General features: G+C 34.1%; 1 protein-coding gene across 1 annotated transcript in view; it reads left to right on the forward strand.

The window, feature by feature from the left end:
• The first annotated feature begins 5,471 nt into the window (after positions 1–5,471).
• Positions 5,472–13,916, forward strand: part of NSG2 (neuronal vesicle trafficking associated 2) — a 70,697-nt gene continuing 62,252 nt past the window's right edge. Inside the window, exons 1-2 of the mRNA XM_074292107.1 lie at positions 5,472–5,729; positions 6,856–7,006. Coding sequence (XP_074148208.1) covers positions 6,878–7,006 — 129 coding nt within the window. The 5' untranslated portion in view covers positions 5,472–5,729; positions 6,856–6,877. The remainder of the gene's footprint in view (positions 5,730–6,855; positions 7,007–13,916) is intronic.

Genomic DNA, 13,916 nt, shown 5'->3' on the forward strand with positions numbered 1-13,916 from the left:
GTATATAAACTATTTGAAAAAGTAGGGAATGAAGGACTCCTACCAAATTCCTTTTATAGCACAGACATGGTATTGATACCTTAACCGGGTAAGATGAAACAAGAGAAAGAAAATTATAGATCAATCTCCTTATTGAATATTATGCAAAAATCTTAAATAAAATATTAGTAAAGAGATTACAGAAAATTATCCTCCAGATAATATACCATGATCAAATAGGATTTATAGCAGGAATTCAAGGCTGATTCAATATTAGGGAAAATATTAGCATAATTGTCTATATCAATAGCGAAATTAAGAAAAACCAAATGATTATCTCAACAGATGCAGAAAAAGCATTTGATAAAAATCCAATACCCATTCCTATTAAAAACACTAGCAACTATAGGAATAAATGGACTTTTTATTAAAATAGTAACATCTATTTAAAATTATCAGTAAGCATGATATGTAATGGGAATAAACTGGAACCATTCCCAATGAGATCACAGGTGAAACAAGGCTGCCCACTATCACCATTACTATTCAATATTGTATTAGAAATGTTATCTTTGGCAATAAGAGATGAAAAAGAGATTAAAGGAATTAGAGTAGGTAATGAAGAAACCAAATTATCACTCTTTGAGGGTGATATGATGGTAAACTTAGAGAACCCCAGAGAATCAACTAAAAAGCTATTATCATCTGAAATTTTTTTAAAGTTTCAAAAATAAATCCACATAAATCATAAGCATTTTTATACATCACTAACAAAATCCAACAACAAGAGATACATAGAGAAATTCCATTTAAAATAACTGCCGATAGTATAAAATATTTGGAAAATTTTCTGCCAAGGGAAAGTAAGGAACTATATGAGCAAAACTTCAAAACATTTTCACACAAATAAAGTGAGATCTAAACAAATGGAAAAATATCAAGTGCTCTTGAATAGGTTGAGTGAATATAATAAAGATGACACTGCTCCCTAAATGAATCTATTTATTTAATGCTATAGCAATCAAATTCCCAAGAAACTATGTTATTGACTTAGAAAAACAATAACAAAATTCATCTGAAAGAAGAAAAGGTCAAGACTTTCAAGGGAACTAATGAAAAAAAAAATCAAATGAAGGTGGCCTAACTGTACCAGATCGAAAACTATATTACAAAGCAGGAGTCATCAAAACCATTTGGTACTGGCTAAGAAATAAACTAGTTATTCAGTGGAATAGGTTAGGTTCACAGGACAGAATAGTCAATAACTATAGTAATCTAGTGTTTGACAAACTTAAAGACCCCAGCTTTTGGGATAAGAATTCACTATTTGACAAAACTCCTGGGAAAATTGGAAATTAGTATGGCAGAAACCAAACATTGACCCACACTTAACACCGTACCCCAAGATTAGTTCAAAATGGGTTCATGATCTAGACATAAAGAATGAAATTATAAACAAAGTAGAAGAACATAGAAGAGTTTACCTTTTGGAATATGAAGGAGGAATGAATTTCTGACCAAAGAAGAATTAGTGATAATTATTGATCACAAAATAGATGATTTTGATTATATAAAGTTAAAAAAGTTTTGTATAAACAAAACCAATGCAGACAAGATTAGAATGGAAGAAATAAATTGAGAAAACAAAACATTTTTTACATTCAAGGATTCTTATAAAAGCCTCATTTACAAAATATATAGAGTATTGACTCAAATTTATAAAACATCAAACCATTCTCCAATTGATAAATGGTCAAAGGATATGAAGAGACAATTTTCAGATGAAGACATTTAAACTATTTCTAGTCATATGAAAAAGGTGCTTCAAATTACTATTGATCAGAGAAATACAAATTAAGACAACTCTGAGTTACCACTATAATCCTCTAGATTGGCTAAGATGACACGAAAAGATAATGACGATTATTGGAGGGGATGTAGGAAAATTGGGACACTGATATATTGTTGGTGGAACTGTGAACGGATTCAACCATTTTGGAGAGCAATCTGGAACTATGCTTAAAAAGCTATCAAACTGTTCATATTCTTTGACCTATCAGTATTACTACTGGGCATATACCCCAAAGAGATCTTAAAGGAGGGAAAGGGACATACATATGCAAAAATGTTTGTGGCAGCCCTTTTTGTAGTGGCTAGAAAGTGGAAACTGAGTTGAGCCCATCAATTGAGGTATGGCTGAATAAATTATGGTATATTAATATTATGGAATATTATTTTTCTATAAGAAATGACCAACAGCATGATTTCAGAGAGGCCTGGAGAGACTTACATCAATTGATGCTAAGTGAAATGAGCAGAATCAGGAGATCATTATACAAGGCAATAACAGGACTATACAATGATCAATTCTGATGGACATGGCTCTCTTCAACAATGAGATGATTCAAATCAGTTCCAATTGTTCAGTGATTGAAGAGAGTCATCTATATCCAGAGAGAGAGGAATATGAGAACTGAATGTGGACTACAACACAGAATTCTCACTCTTTCTGTTATTGTTTGCTTGCATTTTTGTTTTCTTTCTCAGATTTTTTTTTCTTTCTAGATCCAATTTTTCTTGTGCAGCAAGATAACTGTATTTAACATGTATTGGACTACCTGCCACCTAGGGGAGGGAGTGAGAAGATGGGAGGGAAAATTTGGAACAGAAGATTTTGCAAAGATCAATGTTGAAAAAATTACTCATGCATGCTTTGTAAATAAAAAAAAAACATAAAAAAGCAAAAAAAGAAAAAGAAACAGAGAGGCACATGGAATATGATGGGTAGTTTTGATTACATTAAAATTAAATTATTTTTCAAAACAAAATCAATCAAGCCAAAATTAAAAGGAAAGCAAGAAACTGAGGGGAGAGTTCAAAGTAAGTTTCCATGATTAAAAGCAACATTTCCCAAATATAGAGAGAACTGAATTAAATTTATAAGAATATGAGTCATTCCCTAATTGATAAATGGTCAAAGAATATGAACAATACATTTTTAGGTGAAAAAAATCAAAGTTATCTGTAAGCATATGAAAAAAAATTCTCTAAGTCACAATTGATTAGAGAAATAAAAATTAAAATAATTCTGAGTTGCCACTGGCATATATCAGATTGGTTATCATGATAGAAAAGGAAAATAACATATGGGAGAGAATGTGGGGAAAATTGGGACACTAATGCACTATATTGGTACAGTTGTGAACAATTTAGAACCATACCCTTATTGCATACCATTTAAACCAGTAATACCAATAATAGGTCTATATCACAAAGAGATTAAGGAAAAAGGCAAAGGATCTAAAATATTTATAGCACTTCTTTTTGTTGTGGCACAGAAGTGGAAACTGAGATATCCATGAATTGAGGAATAGCTGATTAAGCTATGGTATATGACTATGATGGAATACTATTGTGCTTTTAGAAATTATAAGGAAGGTGGTTTCAGAAAAAACCTATGAAGACTTATATGAACCACTGCAAAGTGAAATCAGGAGAACCAGATAAAACATTGGGCACAGGAACAACAGTAATGTATGCTGATCAGCTGAAAGCCTTAGCTGTTTTGATCAACACAGTGCTCTAAGACAGTTCATAATGACTGATGATGAAAAATGTTATCCACATCCAGAGAAAGAACTGATGGAATCTAATTACAGATTGAATCATAATTTTTCATTTTAAAAATTTTGCTTGCTTTTTTTGCAATGTGGCTAATATGAAAATAGCTTGCATAAGTCTACATGTATAATTGATATCACACTTCTTGCCTTTTCAGGAATGGAAGGAAAGAAAAAATTTGGAACTCAAAAATTGAAAAAAATAATTTAAAAATAATTAGATTAAGAATAGAAGTTTCCTTCCCTTTTCCATCTTTTGTAGAATACAAATATAATGGAAGGTCAGAATTTGTATCATTGTTTATATTTGTTTCTCTAGGGCTTAGCATAGAACTTGACACACAGTTGGCATTTTAGAGAAAAAAGGGAACTAGGATTTTTCTGATTGTCTACTAAAATATCTAACTGCCATACTTTATCCTAAGTATTTTATAAATATTATCTCATTTGATTTTCACAATATCCCTCAGGGATAAATTCCATTATTATACCCATAGCTGAGTTAAATAAGGTAGATAGAGGTTTTAAGTGACTTGCTCAGGGCAATCAATTAGAAATTGTCTGACACTAGATTTGATTGAAATCATTGAATTATCAATTACTCTCTTTGGGGAAGAGCAACAACTTTAGCAGATATCCAAATAATCAAAACCTCCAATCATCAAATCCATAGGATCACAGAATCAGAGCTGGAAAGGATTTTAGAAAGTAGCTAGTACCTCATTTTATAGATAAAAAACTAAAGGTGGAGTTTAAGTGATGTACTTAGCACAAGAAGTAGCATTTGAACTCAGGTCTTCTGACTCCAAATACCATTCTTTTTTCATTGTACTAGATCTCCTGTATGTCCTTACCAAGATTTTGATGTTTTCCAGATCCCTTTTATGTTTTCTCTTTCTATTTCTGCTTCCATTGATCACCACCCAAATACTCTTTTATTTCTTTCTTGTTTCTGACTATTCCATTTCCACAATTTACTTTTTTTCCTTGCCTCAGTTTCTTCTTATAATACAGAAAAATATCTCCATATTCTCTGATTGAAAAGAACACAGGAATTGAACAAAAACTCTGATAATATATTTGGATTGAATATTTTCCCTCTTTCTCCTGCAATAGCAAGTAAGTTCCTTTAACCTTATACCCTAATAACAGATATGTGAAGAAGAGCCAAATCACTAAGAATTAAGTACAGAACCCTAATAAGTTTCTTTTAGGTGTAATACTTTTATAAAGAGGCTATTTTCCAGATTTCCTGGAATTTACTATTCATTCCAATCTTCTTTTCCTTGAAGCCTCCCTCTTGTGTCCACCAGCTTCAGATAACATGAATTTCCCTTATACCTGAAATAGGGCCTTCTTTTAGACCTCTTTAGGACTTTCAGCATTCTTTGCATTGAACAACTGATATAGAATTTCCAAATGTAAGCTCTTGGTTCTGACCTCAATTACTAGAAATTCCTGAGTGATTTCTCATCCCTCTAGGACAGTAGCAATAGAAAGAAGTCCAATTCTGAATGAGTTTTATCACAGCTTTGATTAGCATTATTGGATCTATGAACAAAATGTCTTTGACAGCAAATTCCAAGTATCCAAAATTTGACTTTGGTTTCTATTGTGCTCTAGGATCACAATGTAAAAGGCTCCAGGTGGCGTTGCTTGATAAGTGTTTATTAATATATATACATATATTTATGTATGTATACATATATATCTGAATGTATTTCTATTCCACCTATTCACTTATTAATTCTTCCCTTTTGAAACTGAATTTTCTATGTGGCAGTTGCGGCCATGCATCAGAAACAGCAGGTGGTGCCAGATGCCAGATGGAATGGGAAGCCACTACCCCAATGAGTGAGAGAGAGAGAGAGAGAGAGAGAGAGAGAGAGAGAGAGAGAGAGCACACAAGAGAGAGCAAGAGAGAGAGAGAGAGTGCTGTGTGCTTATTGCAGAGAGGAGCTACTATACTCTGCTCCCAGCTTACTGACAGTAGCTCTTGGATTCAGGCTGCTACACCCAGGAGCCCTGTCCCTTCAGCACCATCCAGCCCGAAGCTCTTGATCTAGAAAAAATCAGCCCTGCTCCTCAGATTGGCCTGAATCTGGCCTGACCCTTCAAGCGTGGTTTGCAGTAAGTACAAGGGTTTACTTTGCTCCATTCCCCCCCCCCCATCCTACCCTACCCCACCCTCTTTCATTATAACACTCCTGTTTTTTGTTTTTTTTTTTTTTTTTTTTCTCATAAACAGGACTGATAAGTGAAATCAGGTCATGCAAAGCTGCATTGTGGTCCTAAATGGAGGATTCTTTTTTTGACTCACAGCTAGTTATAGAGGAAGAAATGCAGGGCATTTATTTAGTTAGGTATTGTGCAGTTTGATTTTAAAAACATATAGTCATACTATTTTGGAGTAAATTCAGTGGCTATTATATTGACTGAATCAAAGAACCAGCTAATAATAAGGACAAGAATAGTAAAAAATGTAGGACATGCATACACATTGATAAAATTGTGCACTTGCCTTTATGAATCTATACATAGACACATGCACATGCAAACAATGCACTTCTTAGTGGAAGGTTTGCTGAAGAGAAACTGTAAACAAAAAAATTGCATTTCAAATAGTGAGGTGAAATGTATCACACTGCATAATGCTTGAGAGTATTATGACTTTGTTCTACTATCTGCTTATGTCTTTTAAATATGAAAGCTTGTATTTTTACCTGATGTTTTAAATGATTTCTGTTTTGCACTTATTTTATAATTTTAAAAGCTTTTGACTTTCCCCAGAGTGTGATATTGAATTCTGGTATATTAGGGCAAAGGAAACATCTAAAATGAGTCTAGCTGTACAATTGAAATAGTGTCTGAAAACCTAACAAAGGTGTTCCCAAAGGATGAATGGTCTGAAGAAATATGTCTCAGCTTCAAAAGACCAGGGTTCAAATTCCAAGCTCTAATGCTAGCTGAATGATCCTAGCAAAGTCATTGTACTTCAACCAGGTTCATTTCCTTCCTCTGCAAAGTGAGGATAATAATACCTGCATAGCTTATTTACTTTACCAAGTTGGGGAAAAAGAGCTCTGTCATCTTTTAAATTCAATAGAAACAAACTCTGAGCTCTGAGTTGTGAGCTTTGATGATAATGTTAGCCAGAATGGAGACATTTAGGAACTATTATCTGTAACTGTAATCTTCTATTTTTTTTTCCTACACTCTCCTTCTATTGTCATCTTATTCATTTGGACTGTTTCAGGTCTGGGAAGTGAGGCACAAGAATGGTGAAGCTGGGGAGTAATTTGAGTGACAAGAACAGCAAACAACCTTCTGGTGAGGACGGCTTTCAGACTGTTCCTTTGATAACACCCTTGGAAGTAAATCACCTGCAGTTTCCTGCTCCAGAAAAGGTAACACGAATCATCTCCCTTACTCTCCCAGAAGTCAAAATGATTTTTTTCTTGCAAAATTTATTTACTTATCTTATGGCATATCCTGAATCATATCAATGATATATAAATGATTTTTTTCTTTTTTTGGGGAAGAGACTATGATTAACATAACAAATGAATACATAACCATAGCTTGGGATTTATATATATATATATATGTGTGTGTGTATATGTATACATATATATATTTATATATCATATAATCCAACTACTTCATGTTGTATTTATTTCAATTAGGTTTATAAACTTTAAGCAAGTTGTTTAGATTACATAATTCCTGATAGGGATTGGAACCTATCCCTTCTAAATATAAATCTAGCTCTCTTTTCACTCATTCCACAGCACTTTAGTGGAGCTGGAGCAAACACTGAATATTATAGATAAAAGAGACTTTATAACATAGAACATAGATGGGGATAGATAGAAGAATCCTTTGGAGAGTGGATTCAGAATGTTGAGTGTCAGAGCTTTAAGGGACTATGAGGATCATCCAGTCCAATTACCTTATTTTATGGATGAGGAAGTTAAGCTTTGGAGAAGGGGGACTCAAATACTAGAACAAGAATGGACCTGAAGAGTAATTGTCTTGTTCAAACCTCCAATTTCACAGGAAGGGAAGCTGAGGCCTAAAGAAAGTAAATTGATCAATACTTCTGAATGTTGTAGAGAGAGAGTCCAGCTAAATGAAAGTCATAGGAAAGGTTTCAGAGGCACTTAATGGAATAACAATTGAAAAAGTTAGAAGTTGTTGCAGAAGAGACAGAGATACTTACTAATCCTGCATCCAGAGTGAGACCTGTCTGATCCACAAAGGTGAAGTAGACAATTTATTTAATCTATGACATATCTATAATTTTTTAGTTTAGTTTTTAATATGTATTTGGTTAAAATGTCTTGGAATAAAGATGGAGCACTCTATTTTACTTTTTCATTAGCAAATATGAGGGTACAGTGGTAATTTTAAACATTCAATTCATTTAGATGTAAGTGGAACCTCAGAGTGATCTGAAGTGCTTAGCTGACTGATGAAGATTATTAGTCATCGATTTTAAAAAATATGATAGATTGGCTACTGAGAAATCCATGGTTTTTTTTGTTCAAGAAAGAACATGGGTTCTAGTCCTATCTCTGCCACTAATTGGGTTTATGTCCTTGGGCAAATCACTTCATAGGAGTATAGATCATAGAATCACAGATTTAGAGCTGGAAAGGGCCTCAGAGTCCCAGATCTAGTCCTCTCATTTTATAGGTTAAACTGAGGCCTAGAAAAGTTAAGTGATTTGCCTTGGATCACATGGCTAGTAAGTCTGAGTTGGGATTTGAACCCAGGTCTTCCTGATTCCAAGTTCAGTGCCCAATTTATAAGTTTTGCGACTGAAATTTTGAATTATAAAATTAAGACAAAAAAATCTGGAAGAACCCAGTTTTTCTCTGCTTATGAGAGAAAAACTATAGTCTGGGAATAGAGGGGAGGAGAGCCAGGTGCAGGCTTTGTCAGGCTTCAGGTTGGAATCATTCTCCCAAGCCATTAGTCTATCACTATTCTTTCATTCACATATCATTGTAAGATAAACAGAAAGGAGATAGTAAAATAGTAGTTTTCTTACTCCATCCCCAAACTAAGTCCCAATTCATTGCTGTAATTGTCAGGGAGCAGAGTAGATGTAAGAGATATTCATGGTCTTGAAAATGCTCTTGCTCATAAGGATTGTGGTTTTTTTCTGAGATCATTGTAAATCTTAAGGAGTTTTATATTCCCTATGTCCCCCTCCCCAGCTTCCAACCCATAATTAGATTTTGGGGCTGATGTTATATATTGTTAAACAATGTAGCTCATCTCAAAGATTGGGTATGGACAAAGCCATTTTCTCACAGTGTCTTTTATAGTTATGGTAGTAGAACCAGCTCTTGATTATATATTAAAATCAGAAGCCAGTCACCATAGAAGGCCTTAGAGATGAAAAGGGTCTTAGAGCTAGAAAATCCTCTATCCAACTCCCTCATTTTGATAGCTCCTAGTTTAAGTAACAGGATAAGAAAACTTTAAAAATTGGAATTTTTAATCAAACCAATTTTACTAATCAATGTATGTAGTTGTGCTTCCATTAATATACATCACTCCTGAATTTTACATATGCAATATTAATAATTATATAGTACATGTGTTTTACATTTAGAAGTCTTCAAAGCAAGTTCATACTCATTGAGTCATTTGAATTACACTATACCTCTTAGAGAGGGAGGGGCAGGATTTTAATTTCCATTTACAGATTTCAAAAAATCCTAATGATTAGTAAATGTGAAATCATTTTCCTTAGAATTAGATCACATACCTGTTAACTAGAGGAACCTGGACTCAAACTCAGATCTTTCAACTTTGAGTTTACTGCTCTTTCCTCTATTTCATGCTATCTCTTCTAAGTTATCACAGTACCACAGCATTTCTGCTAGTGATTTAGAATGGATTCTTAATATCTTATCCAATCCCTTGTTTTACAGATGAGGAAACTGAGGTCTGAGGAGAGGTCATTTCTAGAACATATTTGTAGTAAGTAGAATACTGGTAGAGCCAGTATTCAAACCTAATCCCTCTGATTTCAAATCCAGGACAATATATACCCGGTCTCTATATCGGTTTAGCTCAAATCTTTAAAAAATATAAGAAAATGAAAATCATAATGAACATGTTTTTAATTAAGATGCAACAAGATTGTGTTTCTAAGTGACTCGGTCTTTCACATGAACTCAGGAACTAGAAAGGACCTTACTAAGACATCCACTTCTGACTGTTTTACTATTGAATTTACCTCAGGCCTTCCTCTTTGCCCCCACCTTTTTCTATATATATGTATGCATAGTCACACACACACACACACACACACACACACAAACACATTAATACCTGGCAAGTAGCTTTGGTTGTTAAAAATCATCATAAAAGCAGTCACAACATCTGACTTTAAAAAATAATTATTGAGTTTAAGTTCTGAACTTGGAAAAAAAGTTTATTTGTACAGCTGTTTATTATGAAGTTCCAAGCTTTACTTTCCTTTTGCAATTAAAGGAATATAGAGAACTCAAGTTCTGTAGAAATCTAAACATTTAGAGAAAAGTGTGCTCCCTCCCTGTTTCTATTTCCCTCCCTCCTGCCCCTTTCTCCCTACTCCTTCTCCCATTTCTTTTATTCCTCCCTCCCTTCCTCCCTCTCTTCCCTTCCTTCCTCTCTTCCCTCATTCTCTTTCTCCCTCCCTATCTTCCTCTGAATCTTCCTTTCTTCTCCCTCCCTCCCTCCCTTCTTCTCTTCCTTCCTCCCTCCCTCCCTCTCTTCCTCCCTCCCTCTCTTCTTTCCTCCCTCCCTCTCTTCTTTCTTCCCTCTCTCCATCCCTCCCTTCTTTCCTCCTTCCTTCCTTCCTTCCTCCTTCCTTCCTTCCTTCCTTCCTTCCTTCCTTCCTTCCTTCCTTCCTTCCTTCCTTCCTTCCTTCCTTCCTTCCTTCCTTCCTTCCTTCCTTCCTTCCTCCTTCCTTCCTTCCTTCCTTCCTTCCTTCCTTCCTTCCTTCCTTCCTTCCTTCCTTCCTTCCTTCCTTCCTTCCTTCCTTCCTTCCTTCCTTCCTTCCTTCCTTCCTTCCTTTCCTACCTTGTTAATTTTCCTCTATTCTCTAGTCTAATCTCAACCACCCTGCAACTTAGACTGAGTTCACATCTGCCCCACAGCCCCAAGAATAATTCATAGAAACTTATTTCATCATTTTATTCTCTTCATCTCATAAACTTATAGAAAGATTCCCTCTGAGGAGTGCTGTGGTATATTGTAGAAGGCACAATGGCCTGGGAATTACAGAATTTTCAAGTTAAAGGGATCTAGTTCAACCCATAAGCTCAAAGAATTCTTACATCAACATATCTGACATGTAGACAATCATCCTTTAATTAAAAACCTTTAATGAAGCTCTAGTGCAGACCATTCTTTCTGACACAGCCTATTCCACTGTAGGAAGATTTTGGTTATATCAAACCTAAATTAATCTCTGAAGTTTCCACACACGGCTTTGAATTTTTGCTTCAGAAAGGCATTTCCAAAATGGAGCCAGAATAGATTCTTATTCTTTTTCCTTTTTTGGGGAAAAGCCCTCTGGGGTTTTCTACCACATTAACAATAAGAATAAATTATTCATTTTAACTTAATAATAATAATAATAATGACTACTTCCCAGTGATAAATCTTCCCAGGGCCCAGCACATAGTAGACACTTAATAAATGCTTGTTGCTTACTCTTTCATTTGCTTGAACATTCTTGGATACACTTAAATTAAAGCATTTTAAACTGTACCTACTTGAATTTTCTTCATGGCACCTTTGTCCTTTGGGGACCAAACAGAATAAATCTAATCCATCTTTTATATGGTTACTTTTCAAGTACTTGAAGTCAGCTATCTAGTTGCCCCTGAGTCTTTTCTAGTTCAAGTTAATCATCCTCATTTCCTAAGTCAGAGATTTATCTCTGCTTGAGTTCTAGCTGTGCAACTAACTTGTGGAATATGCCAAGTGCCTTTGCCTTTTGGGGCTCAATTTTCTTAACTATAAAATGATTAGATAGAGCTATACCTCTCAAAGGTCCTTTCTATTTACTAGTTATTCAAATTCTTTCTAAAGATCTGGAATTTAGGTTTCTCCTTTCAATTCGAATGTTGCATTATCTCAAGCTAAGTAATTACATAGCTTTTGTGAACAGTTTTCTTTCTTGTAAAATGGAGACATACTTGGAGTAACTATATCATAGCGGTGTTACACAAGAATGACATTGTAAATCTTAAAGAATGTGGAAAGGAGGCATATTAGTGGTAAGTAAAATCAGTGAGGGGTGGCATTTTTCTATAAGTCAGCAATTTAGAGACATCTTAGTAAACTCAGATATTGTTCTGATTTTGTTTTAGTGTTTTCTATTATCTGCTACCCCAGTTTACACTGCCACAGGACACATAAAGGATCATGAAATTTTGAACTAGAAGGAACCTTAGAGCTCTTCTAGTTCAACATTCTCATTTTAGAATTGAGTAAACCTAGGCCCTAGGTTTACTTGCCTTACCTAAGGTCCCATAGCAAGTAAATGGCAGAGCCACTATTTACATGACTTGTCTCTTTGATTACTAATCTACACTTTTGGAAGGGGAATGTTTTTATCTTACAAATGAGAATCCAGAGCAGATTCAGAATATTTATGTAGGCTAATTTCTCGTAATAGTTCATCTCTATACTTCAAAATCCAACCTTGGAGATTCAGCTTAACTAAAAAGAAAATCCTTCCTCCTTCCTTAGCATGTCCACATTTTTTTAATGTGTCCTGCCAGGCCTGAGGCTTCTTACACTGAATTATTAATAATTATTAATTACCTATTATTAATTATTTTATTATTTATTATTATTATTTATTATTAATTATCTATTATTAATAATTCTGAGAAGTAATATTTAAAATTTTTATGACCTGCACTTTGCATAGTCTGAATTGCAATGTATTATATGAGCTTCTCCCTAGAAGCTTAGAGTTAGATCAGGGCACTGTGGTCTTTTCAGAATGAATAATTTACAGCATTTTCACAATGCCAATGCCAATTATGTCAAATCATATTACTTATTTCTTTAGGGACAATGTTTATGTAAACATGAAGAGAAAATTATGAAAAATTTTCCATACATTTGAAAACCCAAAGATTTTTTTACTAAATCACTCTCAAAATGCAACTTTGAATAAAGACAATGAGAGATAATTTATCCAATCCCATGTCCAGTAGACATGCACACATTTTGTTGTTGTTGTTTAGTTATTTTAGTCATGTTCAATTCTTCATGACTTCATTGGGATTTTCTTGGCAAAGACACTAGCATGATTTGCCATTTCCTTCTCCAGATCATTTTACAGATGGGGAAACTGAGGCAAGCAGAATTAAAGTGACTTTCTCAGGATCACATAACTAATAATTGTCGGAAACCAGATTTTAACTCAAGAAGAATCTTCCTGATTCTAGGCACCACATGTGTGCATGCTTGCGCACATACACACACACATACATACACACAGAGTATACCTTTTTCTTAAATAGTTCCCTTAACGAAAGAAGCTAGTTTAGGACCATGTATTGGTGAAAGAATATGAGTTTGAATTCTGGCTCTATAATTTACGATTTGTGTGATGTCAAACAGCTAATTTCCCTTCTCTGGGCCTCAGTGTTCTCATCTATAAAATGAACAATTTTGATAAATAATTTTGAAGAGTTCTTCTAGCTCTAAGATTTTATAAATCTATAAAATCATATGATTCACAATTACTTAGTTCCAATTTCAATCTTCAGAAAGGCGTTTCCAGAATAGAAGTAGTATTTTTCAGTGTTATTCCTTTTTTTTTTTTTTTTTGAATTAACAGATTATCTCCTAGGGTTTATTTTCACATTAATAATGACAACCTTCCATTGATTATGTATCCTCAGGGTCATGCACATAGTAGATACTTAATAAATATTTGTGGGTTATTTTTAATATTCTTATATATTCTTATGTCAAAGTATTTTTACACATAGCACCTATTTGATTAATATTTATGATACCTGTGTATCATAAAATAAAGAAACTTTATGATCCTGCTTTTATGCAGTTGGAAAACTGAGGTATAAAGCAGTTCAGAATATTTTCATAACTGTTACAGCTGAAAGAGGCCTTCAAGATCATTTAACATAATACCTTCATTTCATAGCTTTGCTGAGGTCAATTCAATTCAGATTATTCCATATACATCCCTAAATTATCTAACTTAGGAGCTCATGGAGAAGTAAGGCCAAAAAGGACATGTAACTGGGAATTTTCACATCCCTTAAC

Source organism: Sminthopsis crassicaudata, chromosome 2, assembly GCF_048593235.1.
Source record: "Sminthopsis crassicaudata isolate SCR6 chromosome 2, ASM4859323v1, whole genome shotgun sequence".
NCBI lineage: Eukaryota > Metazoa > Chordata > Mammalia > Dasyuromorphia > Dasyuridae > Sminthopsis > Sminthopsis crassicaudata.